Consider the following 26,940-nt stretch of genomic DNA (forward strand, 5'->3'; position numbering starts at 1 on the left):
ATTACCTAACTTCTTTAATGACACTTGCTAAAACGTCATTTCATATCAATTTCCTCGTTCTATCCAAATATCCTCCAGTCTGGGATAGGAAAATTTTCCCAGCTGCTTAACTTCAGCCTCTTTTCCTTCACCTTATTCATTCTGTTACGTATCAGGTAAACAGATTTCTCTCCATTCCCTCTGCATGTCATACACAGGTTTCGATGCCGTTCATCCTACCTAAAGCATCTGTTCCCATTCCATCTGCAAATCTTCAAGTCCAAGTTCATTCTTATTTTCACCTTTATTCTCTAAAGACTGAAACCTAGAATTAGTTCTCTCTTCACCTGTACAAAGCTCATGGATGGTCACTACTACTCAAATAAGCAGCACCGAATTAGAAAAGATGGCCATATGGTAGCTACAGCCCAAGGTGTTTTTTGTTTGTTTGTTTGTTTGGTTGGTTGGTTTGGTTTGGTTTGGTTTGGTCTCCCAAAGAACCTAGCAGAGTTCTGGTCACAAGGTAGATGTTTTAAGTGCTGGTTAATTGATTAATTCACAACAGGGAAACTAAATTATATAAAATGAATTTTCTCTGTGAAGAACAGCATAGCCTCTATACTATTGCTATAGTTAATTTTAAGATTATATTGATTAAATGAGCAATATAAATAAATTACATAGTTTTAGCATATTTAAGTTGCCTATTCTAAAAGCCATTCATTATTTGTTATTTTTGGCTACTTTATACAATACAAATTCAACTTTTATACATCCAAACTTTATAAATTCAGATAGTGTTTTCTAGATTAAGTATTAAAAATGCTAAATGACGAATAAAACCTTATTCATTATAACATCAGTCAGTTGTCTACTCTCTTTCCTATATCATCAAGTTTTTTTCCCCTCTATTTACTCTATCTTTATCACTGGCATAGAAGCATCCTATAATTTTTACAAGTACAAACCTTTTAAGGAAGGTTTTCTTGATATTGAAGGTCTTTAATAACTACTGCAAAACACCTCAGTGGAATTTTCTGTTCCAGCACTTCTCAAATAAATAAAAATCATCCAGGACTTGTGTGAAAATTTAAATTCTCTTTCAGAATGTATATATATATATATGGCTGCTACTTTAACAAATTCTCCCAAAAGGTAGTGGCTTAAAACAACATTTATTTGAACATGGCCATGTTGGGATCTTTCACATAGTTGGAATCAAGGTGTTGCCCAGGACTACAGTCATCTCTAGGCTTGATTTGGGGGAGAATCTGCTTCCAGGCTTTCTCCTTTGGTTGTTGGCAGGCCCCATCTTTTTACTTGCTATTGGCTGAAGACATCATTCCTTTGCTATGTGAGCCTCTCCATAGGGCAGATCTTAACACAGCTGTTTGGTTCAAGACAGAGATGATAGGAATAGGGAGAAGATAAACAAGACAAAGCCACAGTCTTCGTGTTCAGTTAATCTCAAAAGTAATCTCTCATCGCTTGAGCTTTTTTTCAAGGGTAGAGGGTTACATAAGGACATAAATACAAGGAGAGAAGTAGAAGTCATCGGGGGTTCCATCTTAGAGGGTGCCTACCTTAAGAGGTTTGAAGTGGGATCTGAAATTCTACATTTCTAAGGAACTTCTGGGTGATACTAACACTATTCTTCAAGAACTTCAGTTTTAAAGGCAAGGATCTACACTTCCTACCTCAATTTTTTCTTTTAATCATACTCTATTGATCACCCTCACTCCAATTAGGCCTTCTCACCCTCCACTCTATTGAAATTGCCCTTTTTGAAGTCACCAGTGACTTCCACATTACTAAATTAAAACTTTGAAAAAAAATCACTCTTTCTGAAAATCTTTCCTTACTTGGCTTCTAGAAAGTCAAATTTAATTTCTCCTCCATTTTTCTGCTAGTTGCCTGACTATAAATCTCCCTGACCATAAATATTAGCATATTTCACAATCCAATCCTTGGACCTATATTTTACCTACAGTTAACTTCTAAATGGTATCATGAGGGTTTAGAGTTTTAAATTCCAGAAATATCCTGACCAGTCTCAAATTTATGTCTCTGATGTGAATTTCTCCCCTAAAATCCTGACATGTTTACCAAGTGACTTGACATCTCTACTCAGGAATCTAATAATAATTTCAAACTGAAAATGTCCAAAACAAAATTATTTACCGCCCCCCACACCATCCCACCTCCTCCTTCCCCACCAGGCCCAACCTTGTCATCTTGCTTCTCATTTACGTTTGCAAACCCAACAAACAGTACCACTCAGAAGCTATTCTGTGAAAACTTGAGAGTCATCCTTGAGCCCTTACTCTCATAGTAAACAATCATTAAGTTTTTTAGTTCCGCTTCTTTTTATCCCTTGACTCTCCTCATCATTTTTCATCCCAATATCATGACCCTAGTGCAGACCATTATTATGTGTTGTACAGAGTTTTGCATCTTTTTTTTAAATTATTTATTTGTCAGAGAGAGTGGGCAAGAGGGCACTAGCACAAGGCAGAGGGAGAAGCAGGCTCCCCGCTGAGCAAGGAGCCCAATGTGGGACTCGATTCCCAGGACCCTGGGAATCATGAATCAAGCTGAAGGCAGATGCTTAACCAACTGAGCCATCCAGGCATCCCAAGACTTGTGCATCTTTTTGTTATTGACTCCAGCTTCCAACCTCTAGGCCAAGTGGTTTTACTCAACCCATTTTTCCCCCACGTTCCTGGTTTCTTAAAAGAAACAGAATGAAGTTTAGATTCTTTAATATTGTTTATAAAGTTAATACATAATCTGACCTCTGATTCCCTCTCCAGTTCCAGTTACCTCTGTTTCCTTACCTGTGCCCTAAACTTCAGTTATATGGGGCTATGAAGGAACACTCTGTTTTGACTGTGGGTCTTCATGAAAATTTTTTCCTTTCAGGAAAGCTCTTCCTTTTCTTCTTTGTTTGGCTAGCTTTCACTTGATTCAGATTTCAGCTTAAACATAACTTCTTCCTGGAGGCCCCCTTTGACCTCTTAGTCTAGGTTTAGGGTACCCACAGGGTAGTGCCTAGTGTTATATATTTCCCTATCTTAATAGTCATTGTATTTTCTTCATATCCTTGAATTAGCTTTATTTCTTTTTTTTCCTCCCATTAAGCTGTAAGTTCTGGGAAGGCCAGATCAGCAAAGGTGAATTCAGGTATTTTGAAGCCTGAAAAATATCATTTGGGAGCCCTCTTTAAGAATATATGTAATTGTCTATTTATAATCATTATTTTAATTATATATATGCATAATTTTCAAAAACACATACACGTGAAAAATAATTTTCATTCATAAAAAGAAATCACAACAAAGTAAAAAAGCTGACAAATATAAAAACATATGATCCTTTAAACAATACAACTAGGGACCTTTCCAGGAACTCCAAGTCTTAATCTTCGTTAAATACCCAGTAAATACATCTCTGCATATCAGTCTTCTTTAGAACTCTATTTCTAGTATTGGGAGCAGTGCTTGAAACATAGCAGATACTCAAGCAATATTTTTGAATGAAAGTATCAACTGAGTTATTTTCCGTTGTATTTTCCATACATTTGACATTGAACAAGTTTTTCACAAGCTAGATTACTAAAACAATATGTTTTACATATTAGACGATTGTTCTTATAATTACAATTTTTTAATTTTTTACTACAGTCATATTTCAAATACTAATGTACATATCTGTTAGCGTATCATTGAGCTCTATGCAAAAAGTGCATGTATTTCTTTACTAAGTGGAAAAAAATTTGCATCAAAAACATACCTTAGGGCGGTATGTACATACCTGTGTAGCTCAGTCCATTAAGCGTCTGCCTTTGGCTCAGGTCATGATCCTGGAGTCCCAGGATTGAGTTCCGCATGGAACTCCTTGCTCCGCAGGGAGTCTGCTTCTACCTCTGACCCTCTCCCTTCTCATATTCTCTCTCTTTCATTCTCTCTCCCTCAAATAAATAAAATCTTAAAAAAAAATACCCTGTAAACTTATACATGTATATATATATTTGTGTCTCTATATCTTTATAGATCACATGTATTAAAATTTTAATTTTGAATTACTAAGATTTCGTGTTTTCAGATATCACCACAAACAGAAACCCTTCAGGGAGAAACCATCTATTTTCTGTTTCCTTTATAGTATGTTTTTATAAACATTTATCTCTGGGATAATAAAGATTCCAGTATTTTTTATAAAACAAAAATGCATAAAATGTTTTCTTTGCTATGAATTTGTCCACAAGACATTATTTAAGAGGATATTTGAATTGAGACAATAACATTGCATTCAAAAGATAAGCTATTTGGCTTAAATCTTTAGTTTGTTAAAATAGAATTAAGTTTAGTTAAGTTCCTTTTATAATAACAGTTTAAATGGGCTGAGAGTTGGTGTGCTCCTACCAAGACTCGTGTGTGTGTGTGTGTGTGTGTGTGACAAAGTGCAGCCCTCTGATCAATGCACACTTTTTCCTCCCATTTTCCTAAATACATCATGAAAAAAGGATGAGGTTTCCGCCTTAATTGCTTGTGCCTTTTATTCACATTCCTCTCTCAGCCAGAATTGTGAAAAGAGTGTTAGTAAAAGGCTGCACAATAGAGCTTTTCATTAGGCCCCAGCAAGGCACACAAAAGAAGGCTTTTGGAAAGAGTGAATGCGCGAGTTTAATTTGCAGGTGGAGAGTAGATAAAAGGTGCTGACACCTCTATTATTCTCTTACTTAGGTGACCCTTACCCTGTTCAGCTGATCCCGACGACCATGGCAGCTGCTGCCGCAGCAACACCAGGCTTAGGCCCGCTCCAACTGCAGGTAAGTCGGGAAACAATGCAGGAGAGACCAAGGTGAAGTAAATATCGAAAACAGCTATTACCGTGTTAAAGCAGAAAAGAACTGATGAGGGATACGTGCCTCACAATTTTTTGTTTTTTGAGTTTCCTTGCACTGATCCTCAACCAAAAGTTGAGATGTTGATCCTTTTAATTTTTAAGAGCCCTGTTTTCTGCACTAAAGGCAGCTTATTGTAATTTTTTATTGCCCGCTATGATTTGGCAAAAACAGGTCTAGTTTTGCTTGGAGGACTGTGTAACAAAATTTCATCCTAGAATGGTCCTCATCGAGATAAGAACAAAAACTGTCCACGACATGCAAGCAGAGTGTTATGAATCCAGGCAACTTAACAAAAATTACATTTAAAAATGTTTGGGACACCCGGTATTAGGGACTTTGTAGGTCTTTTTATTCTTCTGCTAATGCCAATTTCATTGGGCAAGCAAAGATAAGTAAACCAAAAAAGCAAGCACGTAGATGAGCACAACTCTACAGACACTCCAATTAAGATCTTTGTAGCCCTAAAGAATACATATTCCCATGTATCCAAGAATGTCAGTGGAAAGTTTACTGTAATTTTACCGGATATCCAAGTGATTTTAGAAATGTTGTCTCTGGAGTTGGAAAGAATATTGATATTATATTAAAGTTATCTTTCATCATTAACTACTTAAATCTTTGAATCAGCATCCTGCAAAGTCTTCCGGAGTTTCTGTCATTATGGACTTCATAGTTATACAATTAACAGGAATAAGAGATCATCTAATAATAGAATTAATCTCCCTGTGAGAAGTTTTATATTTTCCTCTGCCTAAAAGATAGTATGCCTGTGAATCCAGAAGTAAAGCAATTATGCTTAATAAACTTTAATTGTATTCATGAAAATGCATTGTCATGATAGATGATCTTAGTCCGTAGGGAAAAATAGAGTTTTATATGTCTGGTCAGCACGGGGGATTATCAGAAGACCTGGTGGGTTTCTGGAAACCCAGTCAAGTCTCACAGGAAGAACCCGCGAGGAACTGAGACATGCTGTGTTCTACAGAGGTTAATGACAGTCATTCCTATTCTACCTTTTATTTGAAAAGTTACAATGTGAATGTTTATTTCTCTGAGCTGGAAATACCTTGGGAAGTGTTAGAGCCAGAGGGACAATTAGTGTAGGTTAACATTTGTTATCCCTTGCCGTGGCACCTGGGAAATAATGACAATAAGAGGAAAGTGGTGCTGATAGGTAAAACTAAGGAGTAGTGAAATTAAAGGAAGTGGCAAGAATGTCCAGCAACATAATTGAATGTGGAAATGGGAATTTTAGAGATTTCTGATGTCCATTTTCAAAGCAAGTTACACGTTCTCGTCTCCTTTCACCCTTAACGGTGAGAGGAAGCAAGGGCAAGTTGGGGGCCTCTCCTATGTTGCATTGTAGGTTTCTAGTAGAAAGTAGCTTCATTAGGCAACAATCCAAACTTCTTTCCCTATGGAGATAGTATTAAAATATTTGAAAATCCTTCATTTCCATCCTTATCATATGCCAGATTCCCTTATAAATTTTTTTTTCATTTTCAGAAAATAAGAAAAAGACACCACCATAATTTGATCTATAAATAGAATAGAGCTCTTTTTTATGTAAGTGACATTGCATTGTATCCATAAGTGAGTGCCAAAAATATATGGGTTTTAGTCAGGGTCTCAGTAAACCAACACTGTGGTATAACAGGAAAATTAATAATCGAAAAATTCCTTTGTGGTAAGCCCTTAGCTACTGTTAAAATATATCCACATAAACAACACACACACACACACACACACACACACACACGCACATTTTTTGCTCGTGACTTTAAAATGGTACTCAATGCTATTCAAATGCAAACCCATTTCAATAGGCAGACTGTCTGGCTTTCCTCTGAAGTGGACTGACTCTACCCTTTGCTAGGACTCCTACACCAACTGACTTTGCCACTCATGTTCCTGACACTATACTCACAGATCCCCCACCTCGACTTCAGCATTCCCCAGAGCTGCAAAGGAGATGTTTAATACTCCCTTTGTTTGCTTGAAGGTGACAATCAAATTTGATTCTTCCCTCACAAACCTACCCCATGGGTCAGAGACAAACTAACTACAACATCTAGTCTGAAGATCTTATCTTAACCCTTATCCAACATTTGCCCCAATCTTGCATACCTATTTCTGAGACGTTTCATTTCAGTGGGGTATAATGTTTGAGGCAGTTTTAATTTTCTTCAAACTCTGCTTTTAATTATATTGCATCAGATCCCCATTTGCTATCCCTTAATAATAAAATGAGTAAGCTCCATCACTTCCAGGTCCTTCTCAGTGACTAAGATTCTCTTCTAGTTATTAAGATTTAGTCTTAGATTCTTATGCTAGTTCTTTGGCAAGGCTTTCATTTCGTTCTTATTGCAGCACCTTATGTTATATACTGATATCTCCATTGGACAAATAAGAAAACTGGGTCACAGAGTCCAAAATCCATGATTTTTAAATAATTATAGTTGCTTCTCCAAGTACAGGAGATTTTAAACTTTGGAGACATTGCCCCTCTTAGGACATTTGCTAGCTCAGTAAAGAGCTAATCAAATTATAACAATAATGCTGATTAATTGGCACTCATACAAATATGCTATATGCATCACAGTGCTGGAAGAAGTAGCCAGATTTATAAGGACTGCTATCTATTTGAGGCAGCATTTTTATTTCATCCGTCTTTACACAGATCTATGTTAATTCAAGCCTCTCTTTTTGAACATCCAGATCTAAGGAGTGACACTATAAATATATTCCTACTCATCGTTAACTTTGTTTGCCTACCATTTGTGTTTTCGTTTGAAACAATCTTTGACATGTAGTTGTTCATACCTGGATAAGATAATGTTAAGTAATACTAAAAAAACCACGACCTTCCTTAAAGAAAGAATAAAGATGAGTACAGTTATTTTAAAAGACAAGCAAAATGACATTTTAAATTAAGCCACTATTTATTACTTAAATATTATCTCATGTTCCTGGATAAAAATAATGAAATCCTTGCCATGTCGTAAAATATACCTTACATTTTAAAATCACTGTACTTAGGTACCATAGGAGCAGTTAAAGTAGTCTAAGCATTGTGATACAGTTTTTTTCTTTTTTATGGAAAAAAAATAGCTTAATCTGTATTGTGTCTACAAAGCATACAAATTAACATGTGCCAAGGCACCATTTTATTTCTCTTTGAGGTGCTTGGTTGGCTCAGTTGGTAGAGCATGCAACTCCTGATCTCAAAGATGTGATTTCAAGCCCCATGTTGGGCGTAGAGCTTACTTTAAAAAGTATGTATATAAAAAAATTGATTTGACAATAAAATATCTGTTTCTTTGCTGTTCAGTCTTTCCTGAGACTCCAATCCATACAGACAACTATTTGCTGGCTGTCAAGAGGAAATACGTAGGTGTTTACAGACAGTATATACTGAGTACAAAATGCAACTTACCAGTTCTCGTTCTTGGCCCTAGACCTGCTCATTCTCTGGTGGCAGCAAATGACGCCATTCTATCTACTGCTCGACCTGGAACCACAAGAGCTATTATCCTTTTCTCCTCTTCCTCCACACGTATTCTTTCACTCTCTTTTCATTCCACCTAATAAATACGTTAAGGAACCATCCATTTCTTTCCATCCTAAGTAGTATCCTTCTGGTCAGGCTGGCTACCTCCCTGCTTGCCTGATTTACCACACTAGCCCCTGAACTGCTCTTCTGTCTTCCTCTGCCCCTCTCTGATGCTTTCTCTACTCTACATTAGTTGGAATGAGCTTTCTGATTTTAGAAAATCTGATCATGTCCTTCTCCTATTTGAAGAACCTTAGATGATTCCCTGGTGTTTTCAAGTTTTCTGGATCCTTGCATGTGGTGTTTCCTCTTTCTGGAATGCCATAACCCACCACCTTTACCAAGCCAACTGCTATTTCCCTGAGGTTGCAACTTAAAACATCACTTTTTAAAAGAATACATCACTGTCCCCAAGTCTAGATTAACAGGACATCAAAGGCATCATTAGCTCATGGAAGAAAAAAAAATTAGTAGCTTGAATTCAATAAGATATCCAATTGAAATTTTGTACCTATTTTAATGTAATGAAATAAACTTAGGAAAACCTTATATGCCTAATACCATGTTTAGCACTACAGTATTTTCTTTACTTGTATTTAAAGAAATATTTTTATAATAGTTTTACTCCATACCACCTCACTCAGTCTGCTCCGGCTGCCCTAAACTCTTCGCTGCCCCTTGACCTGCCGAGGTGTGCTCCCACTTTAGAGCTTTATATTAGCTGTCCCTCTACCTGAAACACTCTTCCCTCTGTGCGGAAGCTCATTCTCGCGCCTCATTCAAGAATTTGCTTTAATGTCCTCTCTCGGAAGCCTACCCTAACCAACCCGTTTAATTCACATCTCTGGGATGTGAGTAACCCTCCAGGGACACCACATTTTCTATTTCCCTTATTCGCCCTTTCATCGTTGTTGTTGTTGTTTATTTTTTTCCGATAGGATTGTCATCTTCAAACATAGTATCTAACTTACTATGTTGTCTATCTGTTCCAGATATTCTCTAAGGGTCACCAGAGCAGGGACTGCCGTTTTTCTTATTGGTGTTCAATATTGTATCTCAAGTGCTCAGATTAATGCCTAGCAAATAGTTGCTGCTCAGTATGTACATACAGAATGCAGGAAGCTATCGTGAACTAATGGTCATAATCATTTTTAATAAGATAACAAAGCAGTGTGTCATTAATTTCTGGGACAAGTGATATTCATTTAAAGACCTGGCAACTTTATATTTTTCAGCCCCTCCTGGAAGATTCTTAGTATATGAGGAATCTCTAGCTCTATCTCTCCTGTGCTAGCTTCCCTTTATCTCATCATGTCCATGGACTGCTGCATAAAGAATGTATTTTGACATTTATTACAGTTTATGTAATTCCTTTAAAGTCGTTATAATTTACATATACAAAAAGGGCCAAACGTCCTATCATTAGATTATTCTTGTATTGTTTGTTAACATATGTATACACATATATAAGTTTATGAACTGCTAGAGGTACTTTGACTCAATAGGGCTCAGCTTGCGAACACAATACTAAAGTAAGTGATTTCTAAATAATGGAAGGGTGCATTATCAAAATAGTAACTACCCAGTCAGCAATATCATATACTGGATTTAACCTTTCATGTTTTTTCCACTCTTTCCTTCTTTTATTTTTTTTTTTCCTTTGGACTACCCTTTTCTTTCTCCCCTTTCCAGAGCCACTGATGCTCTTGACATTTTTTTCTCCTGATATTGTCTCTCTTTAGAGGAGGAATTGATTTATATAGAAATCTAACATAGCTTTGTTTCAGTATCAAAAAGTGAGTATAATTATTTAAGCCGAATGAAGTTACACTTTGAATCTTTTGGACGTTTGTGACTGGATGAAATAAGCTAAGTGAATCATCTATTTCTAATTAATAAAACCAAATGATGGCAACAGTCCATCGAACATTCCTTTCTCATATTTGTTGTCATGAATTTTCATTTTACTTAATGGGCAGCATGCATTTTTTAATAGTAATAGTTATAATGTAGCATATATATACTATTTCTATTTTTTAAGCTAGGTTTTTAAGATTTGAAATTAGAAGGAAATATTTATCCATTTATTTCTCACTTTATAAATACTGTATTTGTGTTGGCCAAAAGATGGTTGCCACCTGTTCTACCTATAGGAAGCCAAAAATGTCGACTCCAACCAATGATTAATAGTGATAAGCAAAGGGAAAAACACTGAAATTATTCTTGGATGGTCATATTTTACTCAAAATAAGCATGTAGCAGTCATTCAAGAATTTTTACTGAATTAGTTAAACTTTTTAATGAATTCAGTAGGATTGCTTTTTAAATTTAACCATAATAGTATTTTTGGAATATGGACTCAGAATTACAAGTTGTCAGAATTGAAATCACATGGGGCTATCATTCCAGTAGCCAGTGCCATCAGTAACATGCATTCTCTGGGACTGAGAAAATGAGAGATGACTCGTGATCAAGTTAGAGAATGAATCATACAAAATATCAACGGAAATCAATCTTTTTTCATAGCTATCAAAGGTACATGGAAGTCCTGGTGGAAATGGCTTAAGCTTCTATCTGATAGAGAGTAACATCAAGGCAGACATGGATGAAAAACTGAAGTTCATCTTTTTATCAGCCTCCTGCCAGTCTCCGAAGGAGGTCAATAATTATGACAGGACACAGATAAATGTTTCATATTTCCCAGAGCACTGTAAGTGACTGAGCATGGCTTTATGTGTCTGACCAAGAGAAACGCCCAGAAAATCAATAAGGGAGAAATAACCATATGGAGAGGTCTGGAAGTGAGGATTTTTACCTTCTTATTGAAAGAATTACAAGGGCGGTCTTCATCTTTACCTACCTATGCACTGTACGATTCAGTGTAACTTTCAGGTCATCGTCATTTTCGTACAGGGTGAAAAATGCTGATCCGCTCCTCATTTCAGTCGCAGCCCTGGTGCACTGTTTGCTGTCGGTCTTCTGTCTGCATGAGCGAGCTTCCTTGCAGGTTAAAAGAGTGAATTCCCTCTTTTCCTCTCCCTTCGACCCTGAGCCTGCAGGGCAGACAGACAGAAGCACACATATGATTAATACAGCACAGCTGCAAGTGTGAGTCATTTGCATGTGTATTAATAGAGGCAAAAAACCCAACAATTAAATTATATACAGAGACATTCTGCATACTAAAGAACATATGCAAATAGGCCTGAAAAAGTGCAGCCAACATTTTCTCTGACTTTTCCAAGCCCATATGGGCTAGAGTCAGAACCCAGCAGTGTTCAAGAATCTCCTCCAGGGACGAGCTGGTAGGAACTACTTCCATAGTTATTACCACCCCTGGGGTTCCCGGGAGCTGTTTTGACATTTGGACAATGGAGACCCTACAAGCAGTGTCTTTTTCTTGCTATTTCTGTATTTCCTTGTTTCCAGCAGTTCCATGGTATCTCATTACATGCTAACAGAAGCATTTGTACATGTGTACTTTTCCACAGAGCCCATTTTCATTGTAATGGCCAATCAAATCAATGCTAAACTTTAAATCGTAGTTGAAGTCCCCCCGTTGCCTATGCTAAAGTAGTACAACTATTTGTCAGTGCCAGGTTTCCAGGCCCAAGTCAGTCCATGCCCTTTCCTCAATGCATTCTGTGTTCCCTTAATCAAAACAGACCTAGGTTGCTCTAAAATGTCTCGTGGCTAATTACCAGACATAAAAGGATTGCAGGGCTTGAGGCCAACAGTAGATTCAAATCTAAGAACAATACCAATGTATTGAAATTTAAATTGTGAAGTTTTTTCATGTTATCAAGAAAAACAGAAACTACTCAATTTTATATATATATATATATATAATTGAGTAGTTTCTGTATATATATATATACACACACACATGAAGAGAGAGCAACCAACATTCTTCAGATTCACAGACTGTATTTATAGTAGAAATTTATTCTTCAACCTAATTGTCAATTTAGTTGATATTACTAGCCCCTTTAATTTAGTCAAGGAAACTTTCCTGGAGACAAGCCCAACTTTAGGAGTAATATTTCACATAAATACAAATTACTACTTTAATAGGACCAATAAGGCTCATGAACCTAGGGGTGCCGCTTGCGTGGCTTAGTCGGTTAAGTGTCTGTCTTCAGCTCAAGTCATGATTTGAGGGTCCTGGGATCAAGTCCCGCACAGGTCTCCCTGCTCAGTGGAGAATTTGCTTCTCCTTCTCCCTCTGCCCCTCTGCTCCTGCTTTCTCTTTCTCTCTCTCTCTCAATAAATAAATAAATAAAATCTTAAAAAAAAGATCTTGAACCTAAATGACCCAAATGAAGACAGATGCCCCTGAAGAGGAAAAAATTCTGGTGTTGTTGGTACCAGAATACTGTTGAATATTATCCTTGAATATTATCCAGTTATTTGCATGGCTTAGTCTCAGAGCATGCAACTAGAACATGTAAATTACGTTTTATACAACTGATAAACTTAGGACAGGCGTTTTTGTAGATAATTATATAGAGAAAAATTTAGTCCCTCAGCAAGGGATGATTAGAAAACATAAAGACTAAAGCAAAAATTTTTTAATTTTTTTATTTTTATTACCATATAATGTATTATTAGCCCCAGTAAAGCAAAAAATTTTATTAAGGTATTATCCATAGATTCTTAATATTTTAAGAGGCACTATTGCTTAGTGAGAGGCATTATAACATGAGGGTTAAAAGTGTGGCGCCTGCAACAATTTGTGCCTTAAAGATCCATGGTTCTGCTGTTCACCAGCTCTGTGACTTTGGGCAAGTTACCTAATTCTCTATCCCTGAATTTTTTGTTTGTATAATGTGAGCATAAATGTTATCTTAGTGGGAGGATTAAATGAGATAATATACATAAAGTGCTTGAGCAATAAAAGTATTAATGACCATTTATCAAATGTTATGTGCTAGGTAATTATAAATGTTTGGTATTATTAGTTGTTTAATAAGTTTTAGTAACTGAAATTAAAACTACTTCTTTCTAAAAAGCCCTCTCACAAATTGGGACTTGGCAGGCTTCTCTTACCTGGATTACTTTAGAGGATGGCAGGTAAAGCAAGTTAGTAAAATTGAGGCTAATCACCTTATTTATGAGTAAATAATTGTATTCCCCTGTGTGCCGTAATTTTAAGACCCATCACAAGACTCTGTGGAAAGCAATGAGTTTAGTTATCCCCCCAAAATATGAGAAGTTACTTGGAGTATGATGTTCTGTATTTTGCTGTTGCTCACTCTTTATCTCAATATTTATATCTATAAAATAAAAATAATGCCTCCTGCTGAGTCCTATTTTTCCATGGGTATAATACAAATGAATTGACTCTATGAGCCACCCGGAACTATTATAAGTACCTTAAAAAATTTAAAATCAGTTATTTACATAGATGCCTTTAATATAATATGCATTTCTAAATAAATAATACAAAAAAGATTTTCTGGTATCACCCTTCAAAGCTTACTCTTTTTCTGGATATATTAACAGAATATATACTCTTATTCTACTCTTGTGTTGTCTGTAGATACTAAGCTATTTCTCATAGAAGTCTGAGAAAATTTATGAACTTCTCATGACTTCCTTTAAGGAAATAATTCCTGTGGTTTCAAACTTGAATGTGGAAGCACATTTTTTTTTAATTTTTTTTTTTAGGATTTTATTTATTTATTTGACAGAGATCCCAGGTAGGCAGAGAGGCAGGTGGAGAGAAAGGAAAGGAAGCAGGCTCCCTGCCGAGCAGAGAGCCCGATGCGGGGCTCCATCCCAGGACCCTGGGATCATGACCCGAGCCGAAGGCAGAGGCTTTAACCCACTGAGCCACCCAGGTGCCCCCCACAGTATTCCGTAAATTTTATTTACTCAGCAAATATTTATTCTTTGTAAGTGCTTAAGCTGAGCATCATAAGGAATGCAAAGATGAGTGAGTTAGGAATCCTTACTGGATTATAAAGGAGCTTGAAATGTGGAAGAATGAATGGAGTACGGAAGTGGAATAGACCTTGCAGAAAGCCACAAAACCTCCTGTCCTATCAAGTATATTTGAAAATGGAAAAGACCTCAGAGACCATTCATTGGAAACAGTTGTTTCGAACTATTCACAGGGTCCAAATGGCTCCAAGCACCCCAAACGGTACCATTCATTTTTGTTTGCTTTATAGATCAAGTTATACTGGCTAAGACTGTTTGAATGAAAGATTTTGCTGCTCAAACAAAATTTTAAAACCATTCTTAGAACCCAACACTTTAATTTTATTGATGAGACAATTTAGACTCTCAGTGATGGCCTGGCTAGATCTGATATTACAGAAGGGCACCACCTGGAATCCTAGCAACTGAAAGCTAAATCTGGCTTCTTCCTATTTTACCACAGTATTCCTGAAAATAAACTCATATATTTATTCATATATATTATTTTTAAGTGCTTTTGTATAAAAGAGGGGAGAAAAATTGGTATTTTTGCTTTTAGACTATTAAATTAAGGATGACTAAAACAATGGGTAGGATTTGCATATTAGTAACAATGGCAACCTTCTGAATTGCTTTCATTTTGCTGAGTTCAATGATTGTGCTCTGTGAATTAATTCTTTTGTGAAAAGCTATTGAAAGATCAAGGAATTCAGAAAACAAAACAACAGAGAAGCATGCTGTTTCATATCTATTTGTTCATAGAAGGTTCAAAGTGAGATTGTTTACATCACTAGTCTTGTTGATATTTTATTTGCTTCTTAGAAGAAAGATAGTATTCAAAGATGATTATGTAATCACGCAGATAAGATTTTATAGTCAAGAAAGATCTGTTCTGAGAGGGAGACCATGGAGAAAACCCACATTACAATTTTGAGCTGTGTTTGGTTGGCAATTGTCTTCAGGAGATTTGAAAATAGAGCTCTATTCGGTACCTTCAGATAAAAAAAACCCTAAGCCAGTCCCATAGATTTCAAATTTGCTGTTTCCTGTGGAACTTTCTCCATATTGTCCTGCCAAACTGAAGGCATGAGTAGAAGGGCGGTGGGGGGATGAACCCTTAATTATTTCATATTTCTTAATCCTGACCTTTTCCTTAATGTCATACTCCTTTTTCTTACCCAGCCACTTCTTGGAGCTAGGAAGTAGACAGGAAGAAATGGAGGAACAGATTCAAAGTATGCTTCCAAATGATTTGCTACAATGAGCCATCGCACCAGCATAATTAATGCCTCGAACATGAAAATTACAACAGTGTTCTCTTGCTTTTCCCAGTAGTAGAATTTCTTCGGCATAGAATGACAAAAGTAATACTGATAGTGAAAATTGCAATGACCTCCTCTTAGGAATGAGGCAGAACAATGGCAAATATTATCCATCCATCTATAGTAGTTGCTTTTTTTAAAAAATTTTATTTATTTATTTGACAGACAGAGATCACAAGTAGGCCGAGAGGCAGACAGAGAGAGAGGGGGGAAGCAGGCTCCCCGCTGAGCAGAGAGCCCAATGCGAGGCTCTATCCTAGGACCCTGAGATCATGACCTGAACCGAAGGCAGAAGCTTAATCCACTGAGCCACCCAGGCACTCATATAGTAGTTGCTTTACGATAACAAGCCTCTATCGGAAATTTATACAGTGCCCTACAACTCCGCCTACCTTCAAATAGGTGCCCTTCAAATATTTTTCATGACTAGTTTCCCTCTAAATTTAGTTCTTTAGTTTTAAAGGAAGCTTAAGTTATTAGAAATGGTATAGGTAACACACTTGGTAAAGATAACAGAAGTTCTGCCAAGACATTTCACTAAACAATAAAAAAAGAAAGTTAAGGTCCTTAAATGTTCGTTTTTATTCCTTCTTCATTTGATTCTTCTTATATCTGGTTTCCTTCCACAGCAGTTTTAAGTTTGGATATTTTAGTGCCACCTTAGGTACAAGCTAGCCACAAATACAGTATGAAAGCATAAAGTGTCTCATCACAGATTCAGTCTTTGCATTGTAACAGTTTGGTAGTAAACTGGTATGTGGGCACAGTAACTAGTTAGATGACTTAAATGACTTAAGCTTCTTTTTTTCCTCCTTTCTGTAAAACGTGTTCCCCAGATTTTACTTAAATATTTTAAAATATTCAAATAAATTTTACAAATAAATCATATGTAAATGGCACATAGAGTATAGTGGCTTATGGGCTTTGGTTCCGTAATGAGACGCTGTTTGTGTGTATCTTTGGTCAAGTTACTAAACACCTCTTAGTCTTTGTTGCTTCACATGTGAAATTTGATAATATTTTCATAGACGATAAAGGTGTTCTAAGGATTAAATGAGACACTACATGCAGAATGTCTAGCATGGCATAAACATTTAGCTGTCATTAGCTGTTGTCATCCTCATCATTATTTCCTAAGTTCAAGTATTTCCCATTGTCAGAAACAAGCCTAACAAGTTATGTGGTAACTCAATTTAGCAAGTAATTTTCTGAGAGAGCAATTATGTTTTATAGTACAAAGGAGTATGGTTATTGGAGATTTCCATCTTTATTCAAGTATTTAATGCAAGAAGAATGTCTTTATGAAAATAAAATATATTTTCAATGTGAAAATCTTTACATGCAAGACTACAAGAAACCTATGTTTCAATTTTTCTTACAAATAAGTTGAATCTATTTCTTTTCATTCCATATGAATTACTAGAGCTTTTATGGTATTGACAATCATGTGGGAAATGGACAAGCTTTTCCCTTTGAAGGGAAAACCAGTGTGCTACTGGAAATTTATAGTGTTTGTTATGATGGGGAGAGTTTTACAACATGGATAGTTAGGGAGTAAGAATGAATAGGGCATAATAAAGGCAGCCAAAGTAGCATATCTAACTATCATGATCCTCCTAACCACCCAAACTGCTCATCAAATAAGGGTTCAAGTTGCAGCCTGGCTTCGAAGTGTTGTAGGAGTCTGGTCTCAAGTCATTTAATGTGCTCATGACTCAAGTTTTCTTATTTGTAAAATGCATGTTCCTGTTCTTCCTCTAGCTGTCATATATATGTATGTGTGTGTGTGTGAAGGGAAATATATATATATATAATATATATGTGAATATATATAATACATATATAGAGAGAGAGGAAGGGAAAAAAATGAAGCAAGAGAAGCACTAGTGAAAGTAACCAGGAGCCCCAGAAATCCCCAGAAGGTGCCTTTGCAGCTTACAAGTAGACTTCTCTGATTCATAGACCTATTTATTCATGTGCTGTCAGGGAAATATGAGAGAAGGGTAATGAGGCAATTATTGATCTGAGGCATTCAAAAGAAATGTTTTAGAAATTTGAAATAGTCAGCCTAGCTCTGAAGATCCAAGCAGGCCAGAAAGTTTTAATTATTCCCATTCCAGCTCCATGGAATGAGAAGAAAGATGGGCAGGTCAAACCACTGCTAGATGACCCAATAGACAACCTACGAGTATACTTACACACAAGAAGAGAAGAGCTATCTAAAAGTAAATAAATAAAAAGTTCACATTAAAACAAAACAAAACAAAACTTCCTAGCAGTAATCAGAATGCTGTCATCCTCAGGTACACCGTCAGTGTTTGGACACTACCAACTTTGTTGGACGCTACCTACTTTGTTGTCCTTGGGTGTTGGCCGCTAAAGGTTTTAAAATAGGAAAATATTTCTAAAAATCGACCTTCCTGTTCCTGTTTCTTGGAAAATTTTCTCTTTGTTTTTACTTTTATGTGTTCTTTTTTTTTTCTTCTTCATTTAACTTTTCCTCTCTACGTTCTTAGCTGCCCTCCTCTGTCAATCCTTCTCTACCTCTTCCTTCCCCTCTTCTCTTTCCGTCAGAAAGGAGGAAAGATTTTGTTAATCAAAATCTGAGCCTTTAACTACCTTGTTAGTCTCCCATGACAGTGAAAAAAAATAGGAGGACTCTCAAGCTTTTGCTTGTTGGCTAAACAATTAAAAGAAGTAATTCACATAGGAGCTCATGAGTCAGAAATTGGAATGAGGAATATTTAAATGGCCAGGATGGAAACAGAGGACAAGTGTATCTAGAGCCTTGTTCTTTTGGTCTAAATAGAATACATAACATTCTAAATGATCGTAGGAGAGCCTAGCCTAATTCATCTTCTCTATTAATGAAGCCAAATATGTCCATGGGAGAGGCTTCCATTTAGACCAGAACACCAGCAGTGGAAACAATCGTGTTTTCACTCATTCTCCCATTCGAACTGGTATGTTTTCAAACTATGCTTCATAGTTTGGGAAAGAAGTGTGAGTTCTCCTGGAAAGGAAACATGTAGATGGGGAAGCAGTGCTCATTATTTTTATACTAAGAAAGTACAGCACAATTTGTTTCTTTGCCTCAGCTGAAATGGAAAGAACTGCTTTTCACCTTGTTTACTTAATAGTCTACTATCAGAACTTTATACTCCTATTATCTCAAACAGTGGGTGGTACCCCTGGCTAGCTGCTCTCCTGCACGCTCAAACCATTTGTAATTCATTTTTTATACCTATATGGAAACATTAGAGATACAGAGAGATCAGGTCTGAATTTAGTAATTTAAAAAAATCGTTGTAATCTACAGTGTTAGTAAATTCCCACTTTCCCTGATTCATTCTTGGGAAGGAAGGCCCAAAGGGTTTAGGATTATAAGTCAAAGTTGTTGAATAAGGTCCTTTTCATTTTTACATGGTATCTTTTATTTTTTTTTTAAGTTTCTAAAATTAACACCCAGTAAAATTGATTATCACCCCTCAAATTCCCTTGATCTTTTTGCACCTCCGGAAAGAGTTGTGTCATCAACTGCCTAGGGAAATGAAGCTGGGTTGACCATTGATGGCACAGTTGAAGCTGAGAGGAGCGAGCTACCTACGGTTCAGTAGATGTGCTTTCAGACCCCCAATTTTAACATGGCTTTCAGCTCTGTCTGCCGTCCTTAATGCCAGCATTTCTTTGTTTATGCTTTGTTCATTTGGCTCTCTTTTTATGTTAACTGCTCATCTGATTTTGTTGGAGTAAAGACTTCACTATGTAATTTCTGCTCTTAATTTTATTTTTTAAAATTTTGATCGTGACCCTAATTTTGTTTATTTTTATTAAATCTTTCCATGGATTTACTTTTTATTACGGTAAGGTATCTATAACATAAACTTTAGCATCTTAAGCATTTGCTAGCATACAATTCAGTGGCATAAAGTATGTCCACATTGTTGTAGGACCATCACCACTCCCCATCTTCCCAGCTGTTCATCATTTTAAATCGAAAGTTCATACCCATTAAAGAGATCTCCTGACTTTTTCACCACTCCCTCAGCCATGTCTCTGGTAACTGCCCTTCTACCTTCTGTCTCCATAAATTATCCATTTGAGGTACTTCATATAAAGAGGAATCATACAATGTTTGGTCTTTTCTGGCTTATTCATGTAGTGTAATATTTCAAGTTTCACCATGTGTCAGAATTTTCTTCCCTTTTAAGGCTGAATAATATTCTCTTGCTTGTATATGCCATCTGTTGTTTACCCATTCATCCACTGGTAGGTATTTAGGTTGTTTTCACCTTTTGCTATGGTAAATAGTACTCCTACGAACGAGGATATACAAATATCTGTCCTAGTCCCTGCTTTCAAGTATTTTGGGTGTATACCCAGAAGTGGGATTGCTGAATCATACGGTAATTTTAAGTTTAGTTTTTTGAGGACCTGCCATGTTTTCCACAGAGACTACACCATGGTATATTTCTATCAGCAATGAACAACCGTTCCAATTTCTCTACATCCTCACCATCATTTGTCATTTTCTTGTGGTTTTACTATTTTGTTTCCTTTCATTTTGATAATAGCCATATAAATAGGTGTTAGGTGATAGCACATTGTGGCTTTGGTTTGCATTTCCCTAATGATTAGTAATATTGAGCATTTTCTTGTGCTTACTAGTCATTTCAGCATCTTCCTTAGAGAAATGAGAATAAGATCCTTTTTTTTTTTTTTTTTAGATTTTATTTATTTATTTGACAGAGATCACAAGTAGGCAGAGAGGCAGGCAGAGAGAGAGAGGAAGGGAAGCAGGGTCCCTGCCGAGCAGAGATCCCGATGCGGGGCTCAATCCTAGGACCCCGGGTTCACGACCAGATCCGAAGGCAGAGGTTTTAACCCACTGAGCCACCCAGGGGCCCCGAGAATAAGATCCTTTTTAAAAGAACTGGGAATTGATTCCTGGATAATGTTCGCTTTTTCATTGTTCTCGCCTTAGATAAGCCTTTAATTAATATTCGTTGATTGAAAGAGGGATAAATATATGCATGAACAAAAGAACAAGTCCCATTACCCATTACCATCCAGAACATATGAGTCTCAGTAACCACTAGATTCGCTACTTGAGGCAGGTTCCTTAACTTTGCTAGGTATACATTCTCATAGTCTATAAACCGGGTTAGTAATACTTGACCATTAGAATTGTTATGCAGACTAAATACCGTGCAGAATGCTTAAAAAACAGTGATTACCGACATGAAATTAATTTGCTAATATAGATATGTAAATATTTATAATTATATATATATATATGCATATATATATAATTATGTTTAAGTTTTAAATGCTTAAATGCTGATTCTTTATGTTTCTTTGTTGTTCATGTTGGGAGCACCTTCATAAAATAAACTAAAATATTTGTTTAAAGCATAACCTTCACGGGAACTAGCTCAATATCTTTCAAGAAATATATATTGACTAAATTGAAAAATGACAAAAGAATGCATATGTGACCATACGTGTTCATAGACATTTGCCTGGGCTCATGCACACAGCTTTAAGTTGTACTTGGTTCATATGGATTAATAGTTTCACTGCGTGGCTTTTCTTATTAGTAGTAGTGAATCCAAAATACTATGTTGCCTCAAACTCTATTGGATTGATATTTAAAGAACTGAGAATTCTGGTAAAGTACCAAGTTAAGGAGAAAGAGCAAAAGTTGGATTTTGCTGCTTGTTTGTTTTGTTTTGATGGCTAAAATAATAAACTGTAGGTAATTTTATCTGATTTTTGCTTCTGATTTTTTCTGATTAATTCCATTGAATTAGTAACACTATCCCACTTTCTGTTAATAAAATAATAGTAACAACATTTATTAATTAATCTAATGAAGTATGTGGTATGGCATTTATAGAGCATTTTGTGAACCTTTTGTTAGAATTTGTGTAAATGTGATATGCTACAGAAGTACAAGATCAATGATAAGTTGATTCATGTTGCTGTACTCTAATGGCTAAATTTTCCCAATCATATGAGAGAGAACACCACTGAAAAATGTGTCCCCTATACTAAAGTATTTTCACTTTAAATCAGGTTGACTTTATCTTCATTTTTTCTTTATCACCCTTTTTATTTTCTTGCTGGCTGAGATCTGAGGTCAGTGTTCACATACTAATTTCAACCAAACATAGAAGTGTAGGATCAGAAGAGGAGTAAGAGATGGTCCAAATAAAAAAGAGAAATGTTAGATTTTTTTAAAAAAGCTAATTTGTCACTTCACTCATTGAGTATGAACTGAATAGACTTCTAACCCTTAAAATACTTTTTTTTTCTCTTTTTATTGCCTGGAATCTTAAGAGCTTTATCATTTGCAGTCATAAAATGAAAATATACACCAAACCCTCAAAGGGCAAGTATGAAATTAAATTATATTTGGGCAGCTGTAACCTTTTAAAACGATCAGATTCCAGTTAATGTATTTCTTCCTGTTCCAAGTGCTGCCATAGTGTTTGATGGTGGGAAGCAGTCCAAAGGGCATTGGGAGATAATAAATTCACTGTAAATTTCACCCCAAGGCATGTCTCGATACACCAAGGCCTCCATTTAGCAAGACTGACCTAAAACTCTTGTCACATCCAAAGGTCATTTAGGTTGGGGTTGGTGTGTCCCATCTATCTTTCCTTGATGTAAAGAGTGACAGTTGAAACAGGATTGAGCTCATAAACAGTCATCTGAATATGAAAAAGAAGCTAGCTTTGGAGTAGGAGGGGAAAGTGAAGAAAGAACTACCTTTTACAGTAGAACTGGCAAATGCTGTGCTTTTTTGCAAAGTCAATGAAGGGTTGACATGATCTTGTAGCTTCTGTTTCAGAGCGACCATTAACTTGACAGGGGCATTACTGAATTGGGGTGATTTAGAACATACTCTCCTTTCTTTTATTTATATTTGTTTCCAAAGCCTAGGATAATTTTTAATAATTTTTTTAAAGAATCTAATATTTCCAACCTTCCTTTACTTTAAAATACCATTACTCCCCCCCCCCCCTTTAAATATGTTCTCTTGAGTTAAGGTACAACATGAACCAATACATGGGAACAAATTAGAAAAATTGTTTTAAAGAAGTAAAGCTTAATGTGGGACTGGAAAACAGTGTTTGTTTTTTTCTTTCTACCACCCTCTTAATCACTCTACTTTTGTGATAAAATATGCATAACAATAAAATTTATCATTTTAACCATTTTTAAGTGTAGAATTTAATGGCATTAAATCCCTTCAGAATCAGAAGAATCCCTTCACCACTATTTATTTCCAGAACTCTTAATCATCCCAAATGGAAACTCTGTAACCATGAAATAATAACTCGTCATTCTCCCTTTCTCCCTTCCCTCAGCCTCTGGTAACTCCATTATACTTTATAAAAAATTTTTTTTAAAGAAGGTGGTGGGCATTAGGGAGCGCACGTATTGCATGGAGCACTGGGTGTGGTGCAAAAACAATGAATACTGTTACGCTGAAAAGAAATTTTAAAAAAAAGATTTTATTTATTTATTTGACAGAGAAAGACACAGTGAGAGAGGTTAACACAAACAGGGGGAGTGGGAGAGAGAGCAGCAGGCTTCCGGCTGAGCAGGGAGCCTGATGCACAGCTCGATCCCAGGACCCTGGGATCATGACCTGAGCCATAGGCAGACCCTTAACCCACTGGGACACCCAGGTGCCCCTCTACTATACTTTTCATTAAACTTCTATTATACTTTCCGTCCCTGTGAATTTATCTATTTATATAAGTGAAGTCAGGCAATATTTCTCCTGTAGTGTCTGGTCTATTTCACTTAGCATAAAGTTTTCAAGGTGTATCTATGTTGTAAACATGTATCACTCAATCATGCACCTTCAAGAATGACTTCACTTTCAGAAGCGATACTCGTTTACAAATATGAACAATAATGGATTATATAACTTCCCAATCATAATAACCACAAGTAATAGTGTCATATGGAGAAATGGTAGACAAGTACTAGACCAAATGAAAGATTAAAGTCTTGCAAGTCTTTTGGGGGGAAAACATTTAAAATCTTATCATTAAGGTAGAGATCTCTGTTCACTAATGTGTTCTAAATGTCTAGAATAATGCTTGGTAAGTTATAGGTATCCAATAAATAAATCTTGAATGAGTCAGTCAATTTAAGGCAGGAAAGAAGAAGTTACAATTGTTGATTATTTCTCTGGATTACTTTGATGATATGAGAAGAGTGTCTCATGCAATTGAAAGGGAAGCCTGTCATGATTCAAGACACATTGTAGATGCAAATTACTATTAGAGTGTGTTTCTATTATTTTAATTGGTTTAAGAGTAATATGTGGCTTAGGTAGTGCAAATGGTTCATTTTTAATATACTTCTCTTACTCTTTTTTAAATGATCCCAAAGAATCAAGGTGACTATGAATTGAAGCAAAATATAAAGTTGTTAAAATGAATAAATTATGAGTATAAATTATACAGGAAAGAGTAAATATTGAAATATGATGAGACTGAGAATGTTGAAAATTATATATCTAGATTTATCTATAATTGATTTTGTATCAATTTTAAATTATGTGAAAAAGTGGTTATGTTCATCATATTCCATTAAAAGGGGGGTGTCAGTGAGTCGTATACTTCCCATCAGTTCTCCATATTATACCTAGACTAATCTTGTGGAAATGCAAATCTAATTATATTATTCCTCTTAACTGTTATAGCTCCTCATCTACCTTTTTGAACATTTCTGCCACCACAGGCGAGCCTCACTGGCCTCCTTCCAATACCCTACATTTGTCATGTACTCTCCTACCACTAGGTTATTCTGCAAGTCCTTTTCCTTTCTCATGTACATAGTTGCATCATCCCATCCTTCTGACCTCCAAGTAATCATATTTATAGAGAAGGCTTTCCCAATCTGTCTGACCATATCATAGCTCTTTCTTACATGCTCTTCCAACACCATGAATTGAGAAGTAAACCAAACTGAAACACTTTTTACCGTGGCCAAGAAAAAGGGGAAGATGCAAATGCTAGGGAAAAATGTCGTCTTGGGACTTCTCATGTCCTTCCTGTACCACAATGGTGGTCACATAGTTCTTATCACAAGAGCCCGGGCTCTGTCAGCAGGACGGTTAGAATTGCCCTCCCTGGGGTTGTCTAAGCCCAGAACCCACTACTGTATTTTTAAATGACCAGGAAAGATGTTCCCAAGGCTTTGGTTAAGAGTTGATTATTGAGCTCCGTAAAAAGACTTGGGTTCTTACTTATTCTTTGCCTCTTACTCTGTATCTTTGGATTAATGACTTGTACTTTTCTCTGTGCTTCAGTGGCTTTCACCACATAATAAGAATAGTATCTGGTTCCTAAGTTTCGGAGAGAGACAGCACGGGCCTGGCACATAGTAAGAATCCCATACATTTTAGCTATTGTGATTATTTTTGCTGCTATCATCATTCTGTGTCCAGATTTCTCTTAAAGTTTAGACTAATTTAGTTTATCTACCTAAATAACCAACGTTAATATAATATCTAATATTTTCTCAATCATAAAAATTTACAACAGAAAAATGAAGGAAAAACTAAGGGAGAAATCCATAGGAAGAAGTCTTTGTAATTTTAACCCATATGTGTTGTCTATTAGTATCAGCAGTAAAACAGCTATAGGAAAAAATGTTAAATGGCCATGCTTTCCTCAGGGAGGGGAGAGTTCTGTCACAGTGGCTCAAGAAGTCTTTGACTCTTGAAGCCTTTAACCCCTGAGCTTGTCAACTATTGTTGGCTCAGAGCTTAGGGAAAATCCCTGCTTCCACTGGCCAGCAGGTAGGGGAATCCCACTGCAATAGAGAGAATTCATCACATAAATGTTAAGTTTGGAAAGCATTTTTAGTAGTAACATTGTTACCCCCATATGGTAAGTCTATATGGCACGTAGTAGAAAGGAAAACTTTAAGGGATACCCAGACTTCTGAAACTACTAGTTGTTTAATCTTTGTCAAGTTATCGAACCACCCCCACTGAACACACAGACTTCTTATGGTGATCCCTGAAATAGCATGCAGACTTCTAGCAAAGTGAGTGGCACTTCATAGTCCCTGAGAAAAAATCATGGCTCTTGCACTGCCTCTTCCCATATGCGCCAAGTATTTTCAAGCTTCCAGCAAGTATGCAATCTGGAAGTATTTTTTTTTTAATATACAAACTAATATATAGTCTGATTTAATATGACTTAACACTCAATCTCTCTCTTTATTGAGTAAAAAATGCTCACTATTTTTAATGTCTTATTATTATATACCACCCCCAATCTATTGGAATAAAATGAATGATGATTTCACTGTTGTGAACTTAGTCAAAGATAAGTGATTACTTTAAAAAGCAATCTTTCTGATAATACTCAGCTTCCCTATATTAAATAAAAATATTTGGTGACAACAGAAAACAGGATTTTTCCCCCTGCTAAACAAGCATTCTCTTCTTACTGTTACGTTGAAAGGAATTTCAGCAGAGCTTTTTGTCCCCCCATAAATTAAACCAATTAAAGCTATGAGTATAGTCACTGATATATAAAAGATTCGCAGAGCTTTCCAGCCAGTGTCCCCTTTACCTTGCCAAATGGAGATGTATTTACTGGTTAGTGACCTCAGGAATAGATGCAGAGCGTTCTTCCTCCCACAGTCATGAGCAGAAAGTCTGGAGCGGCATAAAAAGGGTCAATCGAATAGGTCATACATCATATGGGGAGGCAGATGTTGGAACATATTGTAATGGATTACTGTGCAGTACATGAAGATGGCTTGTGGAGTAGAAAAAACGAGGAGGGAGTGAGAGAGAGAGAGATAAACTATCAGTTGGTGTTTTCTTGCGTGACTCTCTCAAATATATCTGGATCTTTAAGGAACAGCTTCAATTGTAAAAGTCAAAATGTTTTTTCTAACTATTCAAAATTTATTGGTGTATCGCAAGATGAAGAAAGCCTTTTAAAATCCAGTACATGTGAAGCATTTCTTATTTATATGCTTCAGTCTCTGCGGTGTGACAGAAACAGCTTGAGAGCATCATACCTGTGAAAAAGGTCTTACAATTTAAGTAAGTTCAAATGTATTCTTTAATTTTTATCAAGATGCCATCTTCACACCCTATCAACACTCCACCCCTCATTGATAGCTCTGCATTCCATCCAAGTATCACACTGAGTGGGACTGAATTTGGAATAAAGTAATAAAGATTGTGTGTTATTAGCATT

General features: G+C 36.2%; 1 protein-coding gene across 19 annotated transcripts in view; it reads left to right on the forward strand.

Moving 5' to 3' along the window:
* The window catches only part of SOX5 (SRY-box transcription factor 5), a 985,042-nt gene that overhangs the window by 878,837 nt on the left and 79,265 nt on the right, over window positions 1-26,940 (forward strand). For all 19 annotated transcript variants that reach the window (XM_032349915.1, XM_032349912.1, XM_032349920.1 and 16 more), the window contains one exon: window positions 4,725-4,810. In XM_032349915.1, coding sequence (XP_032205806.1) covers window positions 4,725-4,810 — 86 coding nt within the window. The remainder of the gene's footprint in view (window positions 1-4,724; window positions 4,811-26,940) is intronic.

The sequence above is a fragment of the Mustela erminea genome, chromosome 6 (genome assembly GCF_009829155.1).
Source record: "Mustela erminea isolate mMusErm1 chromosome 6, mMusErm1.Pri, whole genome shotgun sequence".
Lineage (NCBI taxonomy): Eukaryota > Metazoa > Chordata > Mammalia > Carnivora > Mustelidae > Mustela > Mustela erminea.